Source organism: Pelophylax lessonae (assembly GCF_965119305.1).
Source record: "Pelophylax lessonae genome assembly, chromosome: 3".
Classification (NCBI taxonomy): Eukaryota; Metazoa; Chordata; class Amphibia; order Anura; family Ranidae; genus Pelophylax; species Pelophylax lessonae.
In genome coordinates this window covers 60,980,078-61,002,562 of record NC_138770.1, presented here as the reverse complement: position 1 = coordinate 61,002,562, position 22,485 = coordinate 60,980,078, and the positions used below count along the sequence as shown (strand labels likewise).

The 22,485-nt window shown below is 44.3% G+C and overlaps 1 protein-coding gene across 1 annotated transcript in view; it reads right to left on the bottom strand.

The window, feature by feature from the left end:
- EFR3B (EFR3 homolog B) overlaps positions 1-22,485 on the bottom strand; it is a 340,255-nt gene that overhangs the window by 67,966 nt on the left and 249,804 nt on the right. Inside the window, exons 10-14 of the mRNA XM_082251134.1 lie at positions 16,144-16,305; positions 8,740-8,851; positions 6,803-6,854; positions 3,359-3,531; positions 760-835 (exon numbers count right to left, since the gene is read on the bottom strand). Coding sequence (XP_082107260.1) covers positions 760-835; positions 3,359-3,531; positions 6,803-6,854; positions 8,740-8,851; positions 16,144-16,305 — 575 coding nt within the window. The remainder of the gene's footprint in view (positions 1-759; positions 836-3,358; positions 3,532-6,802; positions 6,855-8,739; positions 8,852-16,143; positions 16,306-22,485) is intronic.

Here is a 22,485-nt window from a genome sequence, read left to right as displayed (position 1 = left end):
GCTATGTCGCGGCCGACCTAGCGCAGAGCTGAGGTCTGCACGCACTCACTGGCCAGACTGGAGTGACCACTGGATCTAGATTATTAAGCCCATCACCCAGTACGCCAGTTGATTGTAGATCTCGCAGGAGAAAAAAAAATTCTATCTAAAAAATGTCACCAGGACCAAAGATCCCAGCAAAAAAATAGGTCCTTACTCCTGACTAGGCAGAAAAAATTTGAGTGGCTATAGCAGAGAGAGGGAGTATACCCCCTGGGACTGCCCATAAGTGTAGCCAGAATTATTTTCTGCCTAGTGTCCTACTCCTGTAGGGGGCAGTATAACCCAATGGTTATGAATAGCAGGAGCTGTGTCCATCAATGAACGAAAGAGAAATTATCTGAGTAAAAAAAGTTTAACTTTCGTTATAAATGTGGTAACTCATTGGCGCCGACAGTACGCATATGTGCAGCCTCTCGGCAGGTAGATCTTAATGCATAGCGGCCGCAAAATATGCGGGCCTGTGTAAACTATTTGCCATGCTGAGAGCAGGCTCTGTGTACGCTCTCAGCATGGTAGCCAACGGGGATCAGTAAGCCCCCGATTCATACTGCGATCGAGACCTTTCAGCTCATGTGACCGTTGTGACAGCCAACCACAGCGGTCACAAGACCCAAATGCCCGCCTCTGCCTCCCAGCTTTTAGAAATCTTAAAGGGCCAGGAGGCGCTTGGCGCCAAGGGTTTTAATAATAATGGACATTATTTAAAAACAAAGGTACCTTCTTCATGAACAATGTATCCGGCCTGGAACACTTATCCACCTTCAGTTTCAGGACAGAGATATCCGGGACTGTACTAGAATCACAATGGAAGCAGAGTCAGTTGTCTCTTCCCTGAAGAACTCACTGGTATTCTCTGGGCATTCTAATAGACAGAGATATCTGGAACTATACTAGAATGAGAATGGAAGCAGGGTCAGATGTTCCTTCCCTGAAGGAAACATCATATTCTCTGGATAGGTAATGGGCAGTTTAAGTGGGACTGGAGAGTGTTCAATAATCACCTTTTACAATCCTATCCCATGTGCAATTCATGGCCCAACTATAATCATCAGCACAGCCATTGCTTTTCATTCAGGATTTCATTTAGAATTTCCCCCTGTTTCACTGCCCTTGCCTGCGTCAAATCATTTTACAAAAGTTCTGCAATGAGGATGGAACTTGGACTAGAGAGGCTTTTTAATGATCAAATATGTCAGAATCCACGGCATTTAAAGAGAAGTATGGGATTTAAGCAAAACAAACATACATACTCACATAGGTGGATTCTGCATCTGTTCCCTGTCACCTCTAGAACTGAGCGATCAAAGACCGCTCATCACTCAGTTCTTGGTCTTCAGTAAGCAGAGAGCTGGTGACAGTCACTGGCTCTCTTCTCTGCCCCTCCAGCGATCACTTGAGCGCTGGGCTGAGGAGGAGGCTGGAGAGTGTGGCTCAGTCTCCCAGCGGCATGCTGAGAGGCTGAGCCAGCTGTCAGTCGGGGCATCTGGGTAATCATGGTGTTGCACAGAGTGGCCCCGATCCTCATCTTCTGGGGTCTCCCGCTGGCAATCTTGGTTCCTCCTCTTTTCCGTGTGCTCCCATAGCAAGCCGCTTGCTATGGTGGCACATGTGCATGGTTGCTCCCGAACTGTGTGTGTCTATAGAGCCGCACTCCACAGATACACACAGTGAGGATGCCACTGCCTCCTGTTACCTCCTCCAAGAGTCGCCGTGTGAAGAGAGGAGAGTCGTGCACAGCGCTGGATCGATTGGGGATACGTATTTAGGGAGGTGGCGGAGGACAGCAAACTGTAAAACGTTTTTTACCTAATGCAGGGAATGAACCACTTTAATTTTTCATTGCTGCTCAGACTGGTGCTTTAGTAGAAATGCATACTACAACTAAAAGGTCTATGTTACTGATAGATATAGACAACCTTTAATCTTTAAGTCTGCTTTTCATTTAAAAAAATTTAAGAATGAACATTTTGATTTTTGAATTTGCCCAACTGTCCCATAATAGTTGGTTTCTTTTTAGGAATAAATGCAGCAGTGGCTGTGGCAAGTCCATTGGACTACATAGCAAAAAAAGATCACAGGGGAGTGGGGAAAGGCAAGCAAAAGGTTTAGGGGGGTGCTGGGGATGGGAGGGGGGGGGCTCTTTAAAGGATATCTGTACTTAAAGCTTATTTAAAGGATAAGTTCACCTTTCAAAACATGTTACACCTATATTCAGGGCGTAATATGTAACATATTATGAACAGACCGCCCCCCGCCCGCACCTCCCTGTTCCCTGCTGTGACAACTAGTAGGGTTCTTCTCCCTCCCTGTTAGCTGTCACAATTACAAAAAAATGTAACTGAGCGGGGCTCCGCCCTCGCCCGGCGGCATCACTGATTGACAGGGCTTTGTGCTTTGAAAACGACAAGGTCCGGCGACCTTTGCGGCTGTCAGCATGTAGTTTTCAATAAACTACCACGGCGCTGTGGAGCGCCATGGTAGTTCATTAATGCTTCCTGACAGGCTGCATCTGCTTGTCCATACAGGATGTCAAGAACGGCCCAAGAGATTGTGCTGCCTGGGTCCAAAAATTAAAATGCTGCCCCCACCCACAAAAAAAATCACGCCCAACAAAAGGCCCCTCCATCCATTATCTTATATACATATAAAATTTTGAAAATATTATATATACTGTTATCTTCCATAACTCACCACCTGACCGGTCCACCAAACACCCGCTGTCTGTCCTCAGCCCTCCTGTCACTTCTGTGTCTGCTGCGCCCACCGCCCCAGAAGATCAAGCCTGCCCTGCGTGAGATGGAGTGCGCTGATGTCTGACGTCATTGCGCACACCATGATTACATGAGGGACGTTCCCCGGAGGAGATGCTCCGCCTCCTCATACTCATCAGTTTGCACAACGGGAGGCAGTATGAGATGGGGAAATGCTGCCCATAACGTGCCACAAACTAATGACACAAAACTGCTGGTAAAAAAAAATCTTGGGAGTAAATTTGCTGCCCCACTCCAAGTGCTGCCTGGGTCCGATGGACCCAGCGGGACCCATGGTAGGGCCAGCCCTGCAGGATGTACGGGGAAGCAGATTCACTGACAGATCTGCTGGAAACCTGCATGGCACCAGTGATCTTTACAGGCTCCAAAAAAATAAAAAATAAATGCACATTTTGTTTACGTGCAAAAAAATGTGCATTTATTACTTTTTTTCTAAAAAGTGAACCTATCCTTTAGGGCATCATAGTGGTTAGAGAAAGGGACAGGCGTGAAAATCTGCCTATCTGGGTACCTTCATCATAGCATTCAGTAACATATCGTGGTACCTGATGGTGGAAAACTTGCGCCTGTTCCCACGGCGGTCTATCAACGAGACGAGAATTTCCAGTACAAACAGTCGGAGCTCAGCATCTTCCATCAAGGCGGAGGAGAGCAGTGGGTCAAGGAAAGAGCTGGGTAACGCGGTCAGCATATTATTACACTGGAAGCCCAGGGACACCTTTCAATGTCAGAAATAGACAAAACAATTAACTTAAAACTAACATACAAATGGCAGCAATCTGTAGGATACGGATCAGAAAAGATCTCTTTCAAAACTAGCAACAGTAGTCTGAAACATGATTTATTGTTTTATATAATACTTTTTGGAATTACTTTATTTGCCTTAAAGGACAATTTCACTTTTAGGGAAAGTTGTCAGTTAAAGCTTTACCCCCTCAGTGTAACCCTCAGAGAAATAAACTTACCATCAGCCCCGCTTAAGGGATCTTAGCCGTTTGGTCTTTGCCAGAATAAAACTCCCAGCTGGGCCACATGCCTATGCATTTGTTCCTGTGGCTGGTTCATGCTCATGGTGGCCCCCAGCCATCTATTTGTTCCTGTGGCTGGTTCATGCTCATGGTGGCCCCCAGCCATCCATTTGTTCCTGTGGCTGGTTCATGCTCATGGTGGCCCCCAGCCATCCATTTGTTCCTGTGGCTGGTTCATGCTCATGGTGGCCCCCAGCCATCTATTTGTTCCTGTGGCTGGTTCATGCTCATGGTGGCCCCCAGCCATCTATTTGTTCCTGTGGCTGGTTCATGCACAATGGTGGCCCCCAGCCATCCATTTGTTCCTGTGGCTGGTTCATGCTCATGGTGGCCCCCAGCCATCCATTTGTTCCTGTGGCTGGTTCATGCTCATGGTGGCCCCCAGCCATCTATTTGTTCTTGTGGCTGGTTCATGCTCATGGTGGCCCCCAGCCATCCATTTGTTCTTGTGGCTGGTTCATGCTCATGGTGGCCCCCAGCCATCTATTTGTTCCTGTGGCTGATTCATGCTCATGGTGGCCCCCAGCCATCCATTTGTTCCTGTGGCTGGTTCATGCTCATGGTGGCCCCCAGCCATCCATTTGTTCCTGTGGCTGGTTCATGCTCATGGTGGCCCCCAGCCATCTATTTGTTCTTGTGGCTGGTTCATGCTCATGGTGGCCCCCAGCCATCCATTTGTTTCTGTGGCTGGTTCATGCTCATGGTGGCCCCCAGCCATCCATTTGTTCCTGTGGCTGGTTCATGCTCATGGTGGCCCCCAGCCATCCATTTGTTCCTGTGGCTGGTTCATGCTCATGGTGGCCCCCAGCCATCCATTTGTTCTTGTGGCTGGTTCATGCTCATGGTGGCCCCCAGCCATCTATTTGTTCCTGTGGCTGGTTCATGCTCATGGTGGCCACCAGCCATCCATTTGTTCTTGTGGCTGGTTCATGCTCATGGTGGCCCCCAGCCATCCATTTGTTCTTGAGGCTGGTTCATGCTCATGGTGGCCCCCAGCCATCTATTTGTTCTTGTGGCTGGTTCCTGCTCATGGAGGCCCCCAGCCATCCATTTGTTCCTGTGGCTGGTTCATGCTCATGGTGGCCCACAGCCATCCAGTGGAGTACAGCTCCCACCACAGGAAGGAATGAGAACACTGAACATATGCGCAGTAGGTGCGGGGCTTATCCACAACTTTTTTGTTGCAAACATGGTGCAGCGCTGGACAAAACCACTAAGTAAAGATCTCCGTATTGGAAATGAGGGTAAGTATATTGCTCTGAAGAATAAAGTAGTGTGACATAGTATAAAAATGTCTTTCAGCTAATGTTCTTTATGTTGTGTTTATTTTAGCTGGTTGGCATTTGTAAATTAATGTTCTAGGGCAGCCCCCAGAAATTTCCACTCGCCCGCTCGCATTTGTCGAGTGGAAACAAGGTGAGGCTGCATGGGGGGGGGCGCCGATTCTCCTCCCAACTATCGGCCAGAAACTGTGGGGTAGGGAGAGGAGAAGAAGAGGAGAGCTGGCCGGGTCACAAAGGGCAGGGATCTCCTGCTGTGACAGCCGCTGTCAAACAAAGTCCTACCTCCTGGACCAGCTACTATGATAGACAGTACACTGTTAGTACTGGGAAATTGAAGTAATGTGATGTCTATCTTGAGAGCCGGTCCAGGAGGCGGGACTTTGACAGCGAACGGCATTTCAAATTCAAGCTGTGTCACAGTGGGAGATCCCACTCTGAGTGATCCAGCCGACTCTCCTCCTGAATCCTCCCTGTGATCCTCATGCAGTGATAGGCTGCAATGATGGGCACTGATAGGCTGCATTGATGGGCATTGATAGGCTGCATTGATAGGCACTGATAGGCTGCATTGATGGGCACTTATGAGGCTGCATTGATGGGCATTGATAGGCTGCATTGATGGGCACTGATAGGCTGCATTGATGGGCACTTATGAGGCTGCATTGATGGGCATTGATAGGCTGCATTGATAGGCACTAATGAGCTGCATTGATGAGGCTGCACTGATGGGCACTGATGGGGCGACACTGATAAGCTGCACTGATATGCTGCACTGGTGGGCAATGATAAGCTGCACTGATAGGCTGCATTAACGGGCACTGATAGGCTGCACTGATGGGCACTGATAAAGTTGTTGTTGATATTTATTTTTGTAACTTAATTCTGCATAAAACATTTAACAGTGTAATTTCATGAGGTCATTTACAAGGACGTGTTTAGGGGCAGAATTAGGGGCGGGGCAGGGTAGGGGTTGGGTGGGGCAACAGGTGGCGAGTAACTCTTAAGGCATGCCTAGTAGCTCAGGACTTGAAATTTTGAGCCCTGTTCTAGGTCACAATTCCCCGAGCCATAAGCGCGTTAATCTATGCTGAAGGTATGAACTACTAGATGCACACTCCCAGTTCTGGGGCTGTCACTAAGACATAAGAAACCATTTAATGATTTCACTTTCCAACGAACTAAAGTGTAACAAAACACTCCTATCCTTTACATCCAAGGAAGCTGCTATTTTAATCTCTGTTTGAGTTACAATTGCCATAGTGCCACACATGTGATCAGTTATGACAACCGCTATTTAATGGCTTGACAGTTTGGTTGAGAGTACAAGCAACCTTGACAGTTATCACGCATGACATCACATGACGTTTTGGGAAACCGATACATTGATGGCTTTATTTCCGCTTTAATTCAATGGGACTTCACTTGCTTCAGAGTCCTAAAGAAAGTAAAGTACTAAGCACATTTCTAAAGCTCATCACTGTCTTTTATAAATATGATTTTTTTTTAAACAGTTTTATCAAAGAGACAGCAAGTGAGCCATTACTGAAATGCATCTGCTATGCATGAATGTACACAGGGCCTTAATCAACTGCTGTGATAGGCTGATAAACAGTTCATCTACAAAACGTGTTCAAAATAATACATACATCTATCCATCAATGTAACCTATGAGGAATACCTGAAGAAGTGACTTCAGAAGCATGACCTGGATGAGACGATTTCTGTTCTCTCTGTGGGGAAAAAAAAATGTCTTATATAATTGGGATTTTTACACCAAAGAAAAACTGAACTTTTTTGCTAAAAAAAGACACCAATATTACCCGTACTTTCCCACCAGCTGATCTTTCCCCATTACTAACTTTCCATGCCATGATCTGCATTATGTGTCCTTGTGGAGGCGGCCATCTTGGTAAAAGAAGGGCTGTGCGTTGTCATGTCAGAGCCTTGTAGTCACACTATTCTAACCTTTTCTGTCTTGTCTATCCCTATTCTCCTATGTGCTGGTTTTATCTCTGATCCTTTATTATGAATCTTGCTGACAGAAATATCAAATGTGTCATGTGTGAAGTTTAAGAGGGCTGTATAGAACACATATGTGGAAGCATTGATTGGTAAAGTGGCTGTAATAGGAGTGATCTCTAGCAGTCTCATGAAATGCATCTACAGTCTTCTTCCAAAGCATGTCCCCAACGACTTCTATAGCATGTCTGCAATCTCTGACCATCTCTTGTATCATGTCTGCAGTCTCTGACCATCTCCTGTAACATGTCTGCAGTCTCTGACCATCTCTTGTAACATGTCTGCAGTCTCTGACCATCTCCTGTAACATGTCTGCAGTCTCTGACCATCTCCTGTATCATGTCTGCAGTCTCTGACCATCTCCTGTATCATGTCTGCAGTCTCTGACCATCTGCTGTATCATGTCTGCAGTCTCTGACCGTCTCCTGTATCATGCCTGCAGTCTCTGACGATCTCCTGTATTATGTCTGCAGTCTCTGACTGTCTCCTGTATCATGCCTGCAGTCTCTGACCGTCTCCTGTAGTATGTCTGCAGTCTCTGACCATCTCCTGTATCATGTCTGCAGTCTCTGACCGTCTCCTGTATCAATGCCTGCAGTCTCTGACGATCTCCTGTATCATGTCTGCAGTCTCTGACCGTCTCCTGTAGTATGTCTGCAGTCTCTGACCGTCTCCTGTAGTATGTCTGCAGTCTGTGACCATCTCCTGTAGTATGTCTGCAGTCTCTGACCATCTCTTGTGTCATGTCTGCAGTCTCTGACTATCTCTTGTATCATGTCTGCAGTCTCTGACTATATCTTGTATTATGTCTGCTTTCTCTGATCATCTCTTCTATCATGTCTGCAGTCTCTGATTGTCTCCTGTAGTATGTCTGCCGTCTCTGATCATCTCCTGTATCATGTCTGCAGTCTCTGACCATCTCCTGTATCATGTCTGCAGTCTCTGACTATCCCTTGTACCATGTCTGCAGTCTCTGACCATCTCCTGTATCATGTCTGCAGTCTCTGACCATCTCCTGTATTATGTTTACAATCTCTGTCCATCTCCTGTAACCTGTGTGCAGCACCTGAACATCCCTTGTACCATGTCTGCAGTATCTGATCGTCTCTTGTATTATGTCTGCAGTTGACCCACCTAGATGAAGACTCCTAGCACCTAACTTGCTGCTTGATGGCTACGTGCGGCCCTTTGGTACTTTCTGTGTGGCCTTTTTCAAACCCCAGCAGTCAGTAGTGGAAGCATTCCATTGTAAAAAGGCTATAATGAGAATGATCTGTAGCAGTCTCATGTAGCATGTCCCCAGTCTCTTGCTATTTCCTGTAGTGTGTCTTCAGTTTCCAATCACCCCTGCTGCATGTCTGCAGTCTCTGGTCATCTCATCTAGTATGTCTAAAGTCTCTGACAGTCTTCTGTCATTACTGAATATTATGCACCTCACTTTGGATTTCTCAGGGGCCACACCTGAGGCCACCTACACTTTGTAATTTGCCTACCACACGCAATAAGGACCCTATTGGTCAGAAATCAGTTTATGTTCTAGTATGCTTTTGGACATACACATTTAGAAAGTAGAGTAAAGTCGGACTCGGGTCTCACCCTGCTCTTCCAGGTTCCATACTATGATGCACTGAAGGAAGTGGCACTTTTCCCATGATAAACAGCATGACCTCTGACCTTTGGTAAGTGGGCAGAGTACTGGCAAATGAACCTAAAAAAGAACACATGACTTACAAACAATGCTGGCCTACTATGTCACATACACATACAAAAATACAGTTTGCTTTGCCAATCTGTGTCCAGTCAGGTCTATTGATGACAAGAGGTTAGATTGTGGCTAAAATGTAGTCCTGGAATGTGAGCAATCCGTCTTCTTAAAAGCAATAGTCCATTATTTGACAATATGACCACAGAGGAAAACGTCAGTTTGCATTCTGAATATTTTTAAGCCCATTAAGGACTTTTTTTAAAACTTTTTTTTTTTAACAACTCCAGCTCTGGAAGGTTTTACCCCCCTTAATGACCAGGCCATTTTTTGCCATTCAGCACTACATTGCTTTAACTAACAACTGCAAGGTCATGCGACGCTGTACCCAAATACAGTTGATGTCTTTTTTTCCCACAAATAGAGCTTTCTTTTGGTGGTATTTGATCACCTGTGCGTTTTTTAGATTTTGTGCTATAAACAAAAAAAAAAAAAAAGAGCGACTATTTTGAAAATTTAAATTATTCAGAATAAAAAAAATTTAAAAATATTTTTTTTTTATCAGTTTAGGCCAATTTGTATTCTGCTACATATTTTTGGTAAAAAAAAAAATCCCAAAAATCGTATTTTAATTGGTTTGCTCAAAAGTTATAGCGTTTAAAAACTACGGGATAGATTTTTGGACTTTTTATTTATTTTTATTTTTTTACTAGTAATGGTGGCAATCAGCGATTTTTAGCGGGACTGCGACATTGCGGCGGACAGATCGGGCCCCTTACTGACCTTTTTGACACTTCTTGGGGACCAGTGACATTAATACAGTAATCAGTGCTAAATAATATGCACTGCTACTGTATAAATGACACTGGCACGGAAGGGGTTAACACTGGGGGTGATCAAAGGGGTTAAGTGTATGCCTAATAGTGCTTACTGATTGTGCGGGGGGATGGGTTGGAACGAGGCAGAGAGATTGGTGATTCAGCTTGAATCACACAATCTTTCCCGCCTATCTGACAGAAAAGCCGCCTGCTTTGTTTACATAGGCAGGCGGCTCTTCTGTCCTTCTAGCCAAAGATTGCGGGAGGCCGGCAGCGATCAACCCCATTCTTCCCGCAGTCTGCCTCCCGCTGTGTCTAATCACAGCGGGAGCGCGGCCCCCACGGCGCGCGCATGCCACCAAAACTGCGTGCACAAAATCGCGTAGATCTACGTGATTATGCGCAGCCGAGCCGCCCTGCCGCAGTAAATCTGCGTGCGGCGGACGGAAAGTGGTTAAACTAAAGGTTATAATCCATTAACCTTTTTTCTTTTATAGAGAACACAGTGTGGCGTTTGTATTTGCACTGTGCTGCCCTCTGCTTGACATTTATGGTAGTATTGTGTAAGGCATAGGTGCTCAACCTGTGGCCCTCCAGCTGTTTCAGAACTGCCTTTGGCAATCATGCTTGTAAGTGTTAGCCTTGCAATGCATTATGGGACTTGTAGTTCCTCAACAGCTGGAGGGCCACAGGTTGAGCACCCATGGCGTAAGAGGATGACAAACTCTGTAAGAGACCACTCTTGAAATAAAAATATTATATACCAGTAGTAAATGATATTTTTCAAATATTTACTAATTGATTTTATGTATTTTTTTTCAACATTTGAGCTCTAAAAAAAAGGAATTTCATTAAATCTTTAATTGTTAACCTATGTAAGACTGTAGGGTTAAAGAGCTCCACTTAAACAGGTACATATAAGCCAGGGGTGTCAAACTCAATTTCATTGTGGGCTGCTTCAGCAGTATGGGTCCACCAAAAGGGTTGGTTGTATTTGCAGTGCACTCAGTACAGAGTGCAGGGTTCAGGTTTGTGCGGTGTACAGCGTGAAGAGTTCAGGGGTGTGCTGTGTGTGTTGGGGGTCATGTACAGGGGGGCAGTGCTGTGTGTGGGGGTCATGTACAGGGGGGCAGTGCTGTGTGTGGGGGTCATGTAAAAGGGAGCAGTACTGTGGGGGGATGTGAATGGGGCAGTGCTTTGGGGGGGATACGTGAAGAGGGCAGTGCTGTGCGTGTGTTGGGGAAGTGAAGTAAAGGGAGACAGTGCTGCGGGGGAGGGGATGAAAGGGGCAGTGCTGCGGGGGTGATATGTGAAGGAGACAGTGCTGTGAGTGGGATTTGAAAGAAGCAGTGCTTGGGAGGGGGGGGGGGGGGTATGAGAAGGGGGAAGTGCTGTGTGTGAGTGTGTGTGGGGTGGGGGGAGGGTGATGTAATGGGGGACAGTGCTGTGGAGGGGTGAGAAAGGGGCAGTGCTTTGTGAAGGAGGACAGTGCTATGTGCTATGGGGGGGGGGATATAAGAAGGGGCAATGCGGTCTGTGTGTGTGCGTTGGGGGGGGGGGGGTGATGTAAAGGGGGACAGTGCTATGGAGGGGTGTGAAAGGGGCACTGCTGTGGGGGTGATATGTGAAGGGGGACAGTGCTGTGTGTGTGTGTGGGGGGGGGGGGGGGTGATGTAAAGGAGGACAGTGCTGTGTGTGTGTGGGGGGGGGGGGGTGATGTAAAGGAGGACAGTGCTGTGTGTGTGTGTGTGGGGGGGGGGGTGATGTAAAGGAGGACAGTGCTGTAGGGGGGATGTGAAAGGGGCAATGCTGTGGGGTCATATGTGAAGGGGACAGTGCTGTGTGTGTGAGGGGGTGGTGACGTAAAGGGGAACAGTGCTGTAGGGGGGATGTGAAAGGGGAAGTGCTGTGGGGTCATATGTGAAGGGGACAGTGCTGTGTGCGTGAGGGGGTCGTGACGTAAAGGGGGACAGTGCTGTAGGGGGGATGTGAAAGGGGAAGTGCTGTGGGGTCATATGTGAAGGGGACAGTGCTGTGTGCGTGAGGGGGTGGTGACGTAAATGGGGACAGTGCTGTAGGGGGGATGTGAAAGGCGCAATGCATTGGGGTCATATGTGAAGGGGACAGTGCTGTGTGTGTGTGTGTGTGGGGGGGGGGGTGATGTAAAGGAGGACAGTGCTGTAGGGGGGATGTGAAAGGGGCAATGCTGTGGGGTCATATGTGAAGGGGACAGTGCTGTGTGCGTGAGGGGGTGGTGACGTAAAGGGGAACAGTGCTGTAGGGGGGATGTGAAAGGGGAAGTGCTGTGGGGTCATATGTGAAGGGGATAGTGCTGTGTGCGTGAGGGGGTGGTGACGTAAAGGGGGACAGTGCTGTAGGGGGATGTGAAAGGGGCAGTGCTGTGGGGTCATATGTGAAGGGGATAGTGCTGTGTGCGTGAGGGGGTGGTGACGTGACGTAAAGGGGGACAGTGCTGTAGGGGGGATGTGAAAGGGGCAGTGCTGTGATGGGGAAGATATGAAGGGGGACATGCATCTGCACACAAAATGAGGTGTTGCACAGAAATCATGCGGTTTCCATGCGGCTGCATTTTTAAAAAGGTGCCAGGAACTTTTTTGCAGCAGAAAACGCAGGCACAGCAGCTCACACCAATGAATGGGTCGCCTTGCCTGCACACCTGTAAAGTAAAGAATCGGAGTCATTGCACAAAAATGCGATTCAGACCTCTGACTAATCTGACCTCCATGAATTTTAATTCAATACCCCTAACATTTACCATCACCAAAACCTAAGCCGCCCCTACCCTTCCTTGCTTGAATAGCATGGTGCAACAACTAGGGGTGGATTTACTAAAAGCAAATAGACTGTGTACTTTGTAAGTGCATTTGCACGTCTGAAAGAGCAGTTGCTGCAGAGATTAGTAAATAAGATAAAGCTTCACTCTGCAAAGAATACCCAATCACATGCAAGGAAAATTTAAAAAAAAACAGCATTTTTGCTTGCAAATGATTGGATGAGGGAGGTCATTTACTAAGCTCTGGAGAAACTGCACTTGCAGAGTGAACAGTCTATTTGCCCTTAGTAAATCCACCCCTATGTGTAAGCCACACTCTTTTTTTCCTTTAATTCAAACTTTCTCCAAATATATGACCATGCAAACATACCCTGAGCTGTAGATAAATTCATTTAGATTGTAGATGTAGATTAACTAATTTAGCAGGGCTTCTCTGAGTCCTGACATATTTCCAGGGTTCTTCTGGGGTGAAAAGGTTGAGAAAGGCTCGGTTGGAGGTTCGACCTTTAGTAAATCAACTCCTATGTTTTCATATGAATTTAGTGTGGCTGTGCACATTTCCGCCCTCAAAGCCACGTCATCAAATTTTGAAATTGTTTATGAACAAAGATTACATGTCCCATCCCCTCCGCTGCAGATAGGACATATACTGAACACACCGGCAATCCCTACTTCTTCACCGCTCTGTAGTTCAGCAGCACCTTTTTCAGCCACCACCCTACAGACCTAAGGTTGGGAGAAAACATTGCAACAGACCGTGCATTGCACCCGAAACGCACTGATTGCAGGTGCAATGCTCTTCAGGCTTCATTGCAACAGCTTAGTAAATGCACTATGGTCATGAGATCAAGGTTGCTGCAAAGGGCTAAACATCCACTTTAACCACTTAAGCCCCGGAAGATTTTACCCCCTTCCTGACCAGGGCCTATTTTGCGATTCGGCACTGCGTGACTTTAACGGTCGTGTGACGCTGTGCCTAAACTAATTTGACGTCCTTTTTTTCCCACAAACAGAGCTTTCTTTTGGTGGTATTTGATCACCTGTGCGATTTTTTGATCATGCGCTATAAACAAAAAAAGAGCGTCAATTTTGCAAAAATAACAATATTTTTCACATTTTTTTATATGAAATTCCCCCAAAAAAAAAATGTAAAAATCAAAATTTTTTAACATTTTCGGCCAATTTGTTTTCTGCTACATATGTTTGGTAAAAAAAAAAAATCGCAAAAAGCGTATTTTGATTGGTTTGCGCAAAAGTTATCGCGTTTACTAACAAAGGGAAAGATTTTTGTCATTTTTGTTGTTTTCTTTTAAACGCGTAATGGCGGCGATCTGCAATTTTTTTTGCGGTACTGCGACATTGCGGCGGACAGATCGGACCCTTGACTGACATTTTTGACACTTTTGGGGTTACCAGTGACATTACTGCAGTAATCAGTGCTATACATATGCACTGTTACTGTAAAATTACACTGGCAGTGAAGGGGTTAACTTTTTTTGAGAGGGAGGGGTTAAGTGTGTCCCTAGGGGCGTGATTCTAACTGTGATTGGCTGTGACTTGAGCTGTAGGAACAGTGATCAACGGTCCTACATAGTAGAACTGTATGATCATTGTTTCTACACAGGGGAGAATGACAGGCGGCTTGTTTACACTAGCCGCCTGCCTTTCTCCCTCTGCAGCGACGATCCCCGAGTGACCGGCGGACATCGGGTCCGCCGGTCACACGCGCGGGGAGGTCCGTGACTACCCGGGAGCGCGCCTCTGGGGGCTCCGGGGGGGTCCGTGACCACGCGGGAGCGCGCCTCCGGGGGCGCACGCTCGCTCCCTAGACCCTCACAGGCTAGCGACGTAGATCTACGTCACTTTGCCTGTGAGGGGCTGACTGCCGACGTAAATAGTCGTGCGGCAGTCGGCAAGTGGTTAATGCTACAGACAGCAGTCATGTTAAGAGCTGTCCTCAGCTTTCCCAGAAAGAAGATGACCAAATGTTTAGCCACTTGCCCTCCGGAAGATTTACCCCCCTTCATGACCAGGCCATTTTTTGCGATACTGCACTGCGTTACTTTAACTGACAACTGCGCAGTCGTGTGATGCTGCACCCAATTAAAAGGAAGGTCCTTTTTTCACCACAAATAGAGCTTCATTTTGGAGGTATTTGATCACCTCTGGGGTTTTTATTTTTTTCGCTACAAACAAAAAAATAGCAACAATTTTGAAAAAAATAAAATACATTTTTTTTTTTTACTTTCTGTTATAAATATATCCAATAAAAAAAATGAGAAAATCAAATGTCTTCATCAATTTAGGCCAATATGTATTCTGCTACATATTTTTGGTATAAAAAAAAAAAATCCCAAAAGTTATAGTGTCTACAAACTATGGAATATTGTTATTTATTGTTTTACTAGTAATGGTGGCGATCAGCGACTTATAGCGGGACTGTGATATTGCGGCGGACAATTGGGATACTAACTGACACTTTTGACACTTGTTGGGGACCAGTGACACCAATAGAGCGATTAGTGCTAAAAATATGCACTGTCACTGTACTAATGACACTGGCAGGGAAGGGGTTAACATCAGGGGCCATCAAAGGGTTAACTGTGTGCCTAGCCTGTGTTTTCTAACAGTGTGGGAAGGTGCTTTTACTAGGGAAAGGCATTGATCCATGCTCTTGCTTTGCAGAGACACAGGATCAGTGCCTTCCCTGTGACAGAACGCAATTCTGCCTGTGTACTGAACGATCAGCGGGTGCCGGCGGACATCGTGTCCGCGGGACCCGCTGTGTAGAATCACAGCAGGAGTAAACCTCCGGCGCCGCACATTATTATTATGATGGATTTCTATAGCGCCAGCAATTTACGCAGCGCTTTACAATATTAGAGGGAGACATATACAATACAATAAGAGGGTCCTGCTCAGAAGAGCTTACAATCTAATGGGGTGACATTAGAGTCCGATACCCAGAAAATCAGGATCACGTATATATATATATATATATATATATATATATATATATATATATATACATACACACACACACACACACACACACACACGTGATCCTGCGCAGCCGCCCTGTAGCAGTCAAACTGCTATAGGGCGGTAGGCAAGTGGTTGGAGAAGTTTGGGAAATTGGTTCAGCCTGCTGACTGAATGTGAAGTTCTTTAAATAAGGCAACAATAAAATAGAGGAAGTGACCACAAACTGTAAAGGCTTGGCATCTATGCTGCCCTTGCCAAAGGCCCACGATTGCCACAGGGCACAAGCTATGCCCACAAATTACTGTAGCTTTTGATGTGTTGCTGGGCGATCCACACTATATGGGTGGTGCTAGATGGTTGAGGGGTCCCTTTGCCACCAAGAGGAACCAAGCCAATGCTGGAGCACCTTCATCCAACCTAGTGTCAGCTCCAGTGCCCAGATTTCTACATTCCCCAGAGCTCTGTAGAAGGATGTAGTAGGAGATGCCTTGATCTCCTCAAATGAGTTGGCTATATTTTTTTCTGACCATCAACATGAATAAAAATTTATCGCACATACAAAGTTCAATGACTCTGTACAAGGAGCTCCACCGCATACTGATCCCAAATGGGTGTTTTCATTTCTATGGCAACTTACTACAGGCTATTGCATCCTGTTGCGATAGAGGCATCTAGGAAAAAAGACGCATATTCTCCCATACCTATAGTCTTGATGACAGCCTCCTGGAACATTCTTTCTTCATGCTCTTTGATAATCTTGCTGCCTATGTTGATGGCAGAGTCGTAGCTGCCCGTCAATTCATAGTCGATGCTCAGTCGCAGCTGCCTCAGAAGAGTATTGAACACTTCCAGGACTGTAGGGCCTGCAAAACACATAAATAATGTAAGAATGATTGTCAAACCAATGCATTACCCGTCAATACCAGAGGGTGGCGACAAAGACTTGCTGGAAAAAAAAAAAAAAAACGCTCAGTAAACATACAGAAATAGGAAACAGCCAAGAATCCCTTTAATAATAATAAAAAGTGCATAACAATGTATTTTATTGGGTCATAAAAAAAAAAAAAATGAAAAGCAAACTGCACAAATACATCCTGACTTCAAGAAAAAAAGTTCAACCAAACTTTTTTCAGTACCAAATCAAAGGGAAACACACGGGAGATAATCACAAGTGATTTCCACCCTGCGCCAAATCGCAAATAAAATACTGAATGAGCTGCCACCAAAAAAAAAAATATTAATATCACCATAGGATGCTCAAGCTCTAAGGACTCCAACAACATCAAGCGCTGCTTGAACATCCTATGGTGATATTAAACTTTTTTCAGTATTAGACAGAGAGGAGAAGGGTTAGAACCACTTTCGGGATTTTTCTTTTTCTTTTTCTAGTCATTGGGTAGATTTTCAATCACTTCCTGTCTGGTCCCTAAAACAGGAAGTAAGCAAAATCTCTTAAAAAAAATATATATATATAAATAATATATATATATATATATATATATATATATATATATATATATATATATATATATATATATATATATATATATATATATACATACATATATATACATACACACACACACACACATACATATATATATATATGTATATATATATATATATACACACATATATATATATATATATATATACACACAGTGCATTGTGAAAGTATACGGCCCCCTTGAACTTTTCGACCTTTTGCCACATTTCAGGCTTCAAACATAAAGATATAAAACTGTAATTTTTTGTGAAGAATCAACAACAAGTTTGGGACACAATCATGAAGTGGAACGAAATTTATTGGATATTTCAAACTTTGTTAAATAAAAAACTGAAAAATTGGGCGTGCAAAATTATTCAGCCCCTTTACTTTCAGTGCAGCAAACTCTCTCCAGAAGTTCAGTGAGGATCTCTGAATGATCCAATGTTGACCTAAATGACTAATGATGATAAATAGAATCCACCTGTGTGTAATCAAGTCTCCGTATAAATGCACCTGCACTGTGATAGTCTCAGAGGTCCGTTTAAAGCGCAGAGAGTATCATGAAGAACAAGGAACACACCAGGCAGGTCCATTTTTTCAAACGGAAGAAAAATAGGGATCTCTTCCGTCTCAAAAAACGGAACTGAAAGGACGCAAATCGGATGTCAGCGGATGGTCATCCCATCCGCAATCCCATAGACATACATTATGTCCGTTTTATCATCCGTAACGTCCGCAATCCCATTGACATACATTATGTTCGCATATCACCCGCAATCGGATAGGATGAAAAACGGACATACGGACCGCCCGTGTGGAAGGACCCTAAATCTGTGTTAGTGAGCACTTCTCCTTTGCTGAGATAATCCACCCACCTCGCAGGTGCGGCATATCAGGATGCTGATTAGACCGCATGATTATTGCACAGGTGTGCCTTAGGCTGCCCACAATAAAAGGCCACTCTAAAATATGCAGTTTACTTTTAAAAAGCTTTTCTTTATTTCTAAGAACATATAAAAGCTCTGCTCTGACTTTTGATACAGTCTGACAAATGAGCAAAAGCTCATAAATCATGGGGGGTGGATTTACTAAAACTGGAGATTGCTGAATCTGGTGCAGCTGTGCATGGTCAATAGCAAATTAGCTTCTAACTTCAGCGTGTTCCATTAACCACTTGCCGACCGGTCACTTTGACTGTACTGCGGCACAGTGGCTCGTTATCGTCCAGCGACGTAGACCTACGTCGCTGGACTCCTTCCCTTGTGGGAGGCTCGCTCCCGCTGTATTCAGTCACAACGGGAGTCGGACCAGGGGAGGAGAGGCGGTGATCACCGCCGCTCTTCCCCGATCGTCGGGGATCGAGTGTGGAGATCCGCCCGCTTGTGTAAACAAAGCGGGCGGATCTCCTAAGTGACAGGCAGGGTCAGATTGCAGGGTTCAGCATAGCTGAACATGCGATCTGTGCCTTTGTCACACAGTCCCCTCCCCCCACACATGTTAGTAAGCACCAGGCATACATTAACCCCTTGATCACCAATAAAAGGTAACCCCTTCCCTGCCAGTGTCATTTTTACCGTAACTGTAGTAATGTCACTGGTACCCCCAAAAGTCTCAAAAATGTCAGTCAAGGGTCCGATCTGTCCGCCGCAATGTCGCAGTCCCGCAAAAAAAATTGCAGATCGCCGCCATTACTAGTTTAAAAAAAAAAACAATAAAAATTACATAAATTTCCCGTAGTTAGTAGCTGCGATAACTTTTACGCAAATCAATCAAAATACACTTATTGCGATTTTTTTTTACCAAAAATATGTAGCAGAAAACAAATTGGCCTAAAATGTTAAAAAATTTTGATTTTTACATTTTTTTGGGGGGGAATTTCATATAAAAAATTTTGAAAAATATTGTTTTTTCTTTTTAAAATTGTCGCTCTTTTTTTGTTTATAGCGCAAAAAGAAAAAATTCGCACAGGTGATCAAATACCACCAAAAGAAAGCTCTGTTTGTGGGAAAAAAAATTACATAAATTTAATTTGAGTACAGCATCGCACGACCGCGCAATTGTCCGTTAAAGTAACGCAGTGCCAAATCACAAAATATGGCCTGGTCAGGAATGGGGTAAAATCTTCCGGTCTTAAAGCGGTTAAAAATACGCTCATTGAGAATTTTTTTGTCAATGATATGTAGCTAAATACATTTTGGCCTAAATATATGCCAAAAATTAAATATATTGGATATTTTTTAACTGTCAAAGTAGAAAATGTCAATTTTTTTTGCAAAATGTTCGCTCTTTTTTTAATAATATCGCAAAAAATGAAAAGCGCAGAGGTGATCAAATACCACCAAAAGAAAGCTCTGTTTGTGGGGAAAAAAAGGACGTAAATTTCGTTTGGGTATGGCGTTGCATGACCGCGCAATTGTCAGTTAAAGTCGCACAGTGCCGAATCGCAAAAAGTGGCCTGGACGTAAGACAGCAAAATCCTCCGGTGGTAAAGTGGTTAAGTTTTGACAAAAAACCTGGAAGCTGATTGGTTTCTATACAGTTGCACCAGATTTTGCACTCTCCAATTTTATTAAATCAACCCCATGTTTTTTTAAATAATTTACTATTTGTGCTTTAAGTGGAAATGTACCTGTAAAAAATAGGAAGTATGAAGTCTTTTAATTCCAGAAGAGTCTATGATGTTTGTTTACTAAAGGCAAATAGACTGTGCACTTTGCAAAGTGCAGTTGCTACAGAGCTTAGTAAATGAGCAGAAGCTCTGCTGACTTCCATCATCCAATCATTTGCATGCAAAAACACAGTTCTTTTTATTTTTCTTGCATGTGATTGGATATTCTTTGCAAAGTGAAACTTCACCTAATTTACTAACTTGACAAAGAATACCCAATCACACGTAAGAGTAATTTAAAAATGTTTTTTTTTTTCTTGCTCATGATTGGATGATGGATGTAAGCAGAGCTTCTCCTCATTTACTAAGCTCTGGAATAACTGCACTTGCAATGTGCACAGTCTATTTGCGTTTAGTAAATCGACCCCCCTGAGTTGTTCTCAATAGGAGAACATTTATTACCAGCAGAAATCGGGGTTGTTTTACTAAAGGCAAATAAGCACATACAAGGAAAATATAAAGAAAACAGCCATTTTGCTTGCACATGATTGGATTACGGCAGTCAGCAGAGCTTCTCCTCAATTACTAAGCTCTGGAGTGAGTACACTTGGAGAGTGCACAGTCTATTTAAGTTTAGAAAATCAACCCCACTGCATGGGTTGAGAATCTTACAATGACCTGCGGTGGATTGATTTTTCTAAACCAAAGAAGAGTTTTACTTTACAATGCTTAGAATAAAACTCCTATCAGATTTATATTGTGGTCTGTTTCGCTCACTTCTTGTCCTCGTGAAAGTGGTTAATGGGGGCAGCAAGTAATGGTAAACTTGTCAAACAAGGCCGTATGCAGCAATTAGGGGGAAGGAGGAGAAAGAAGGCTGGGGAGTGTAGAAAAAATAGGGTTTGGGAAATGATGTAGAAGGATGTGGGGGAAGGAGCTGGTGATAGAGTCTAGAGAGTGGGTGGGGGGGGGGGCTAGATATCGGTATAAGAAACGGGGGTGCAGCTAGATCCTGTATTCCCCTTAATTGGAAAAAACAAATACCCCCAACAATAGAATGTTGGATACGTAAAGTAGAAGAAATAAATAAAATGGAGGATCTGGTTCTGACAGCTCAACATAAAAGAGAAAAGTATACAGAAACATGGAGTGTATGGAACTCGTACATGCTTTCGAATCAAGGGAGAACCCTGTTGGAAGAGGATGTGATTGACCCCTGAGTAGTAATAAAATGATAACTCGGCAGGAAAGGGAGGAGATAATTTCCTATATCCCTCTCCTCCCCCCCCCCCTTTTTGACTTCCCCCCTCCCCCCATCCCCCTTTTTTTCTTTTTTTTTTTCTTCTTTTTTTTTTTGGGGTTGATTTGTTTTATAGAAATAGAGAAGTTAAGGTGAGAAGAACCTACTGGAATATAATTGAGTTACGAAGAAATTCATGTAAGAACAGACTTGAATATGATATGTTTTGTTTATTTGATTCTTTATTGTACAGCCTCACCTTGAAACTTTAATAAAATTTATAATTGAAAAGAAAAAAAAAGAAAGGGGGGAGGGGTGTATAAGGAATATGTAGGTCCAGGACTTTTTTGCAGTGGGGGGGGATGGAGTTCCGGCACCTCTAGCACTGAATGTATATAATAGCAGGGGGTATTATCAAAGAGATGAAAGTGCACCGCTCGCTCACCAACCACCTCTGTGACCAAGCCCGGGTGAGCGGGGGGGGGGCATAAACATGTCAGGGGGGCGTGGCTGGAGCAATGTGGACTGAGGGTACATTCATATACATACTAATGCACTGGGTTGGTGAGTGGCGTCCTTTCTTATATCTATTAACCTCCCTGGTGGTATGATTCTTTCGGATTTTAGGTGCTGAAAGCAGTACCATTATTTTGCATGTAATGTGTATATATATATATATATATATATATAGTAATGTGTATATATATATATATCTACACAGTGCCTTGCGAAAGTATTGGGCCCCCTTGGACTTTTCGACCTTTTGCCACATTTCAGGCTTCAAACATAAAAATATAAAACTGTAATTTTTTGTGAAGAATCAACAACAAGTGGGACACAATCATGAAGTGGAACGAAATTTATTGGATATTTCAAACTTTTTTAACAAATAAAAAAACTGAAAAATTGGGCGTGCAAAATTATTCAGCCTTAAGTTAATACTTTGTAGCGTCACCTTTTGCTGCGATTACAGCTGTAAGTCGCTTGGGGTATGTCTCTATCAGTTTTGCACATCGAGAGACTGAAATTTTTGCCCATTCCTCCTTGCAAAACAGCTCGAGCTCAGTGAGGTTGGATGGAGAGCGTTTGTGAACAGCAGTTTTCAGTTCTTTCCACAGATTCTCGATTGGATTCAGGTCTGGACTTTGACTTGGCCATTCTAACACCTGGATATGTTTATTTGTGAACCATTCCATTGTAGATTTTGCTTTATGTTTAGGATCATTGTCTTGTTGGAAGACAAATCTCTGTCCCATTCTCAGGTCTTTTGCAGACTCCATCAGGTTTTCTTCCAGAATGGTCCTGTATTTGGCTCCATCCATCTTCCCATCAATTTTAACCATCTTCCCTGTCCCTGCTGAAGAAAAGCAGGCCCAAACCATGATGCTGCCACCATGTTTGACAGTGGGGATGGTGTGTTCAGGGTGATGAGCTGTGTTGCTTTTACGCCAAACATAACGTTTTGCATTGTTGCCAAAAAGTTTGATTTTGGTTTCATCTGACCAGAGCACCTTCTTCCACATGTTTGGTGTCTCCCAGGTGGCTTGTGGCAAACTTTAAACAACACTTTTTCTGGATATCTTTAAGAAATGGCTTTCTTCTTGCCACTCTTCCATAAAGTCCAGATTTGTGCAGTATACATCTGATTGTTGTCCTATGGACAGAGTCTCCCACCTCAGCTGTAGATCTCTGCAGTTCATGCAGAG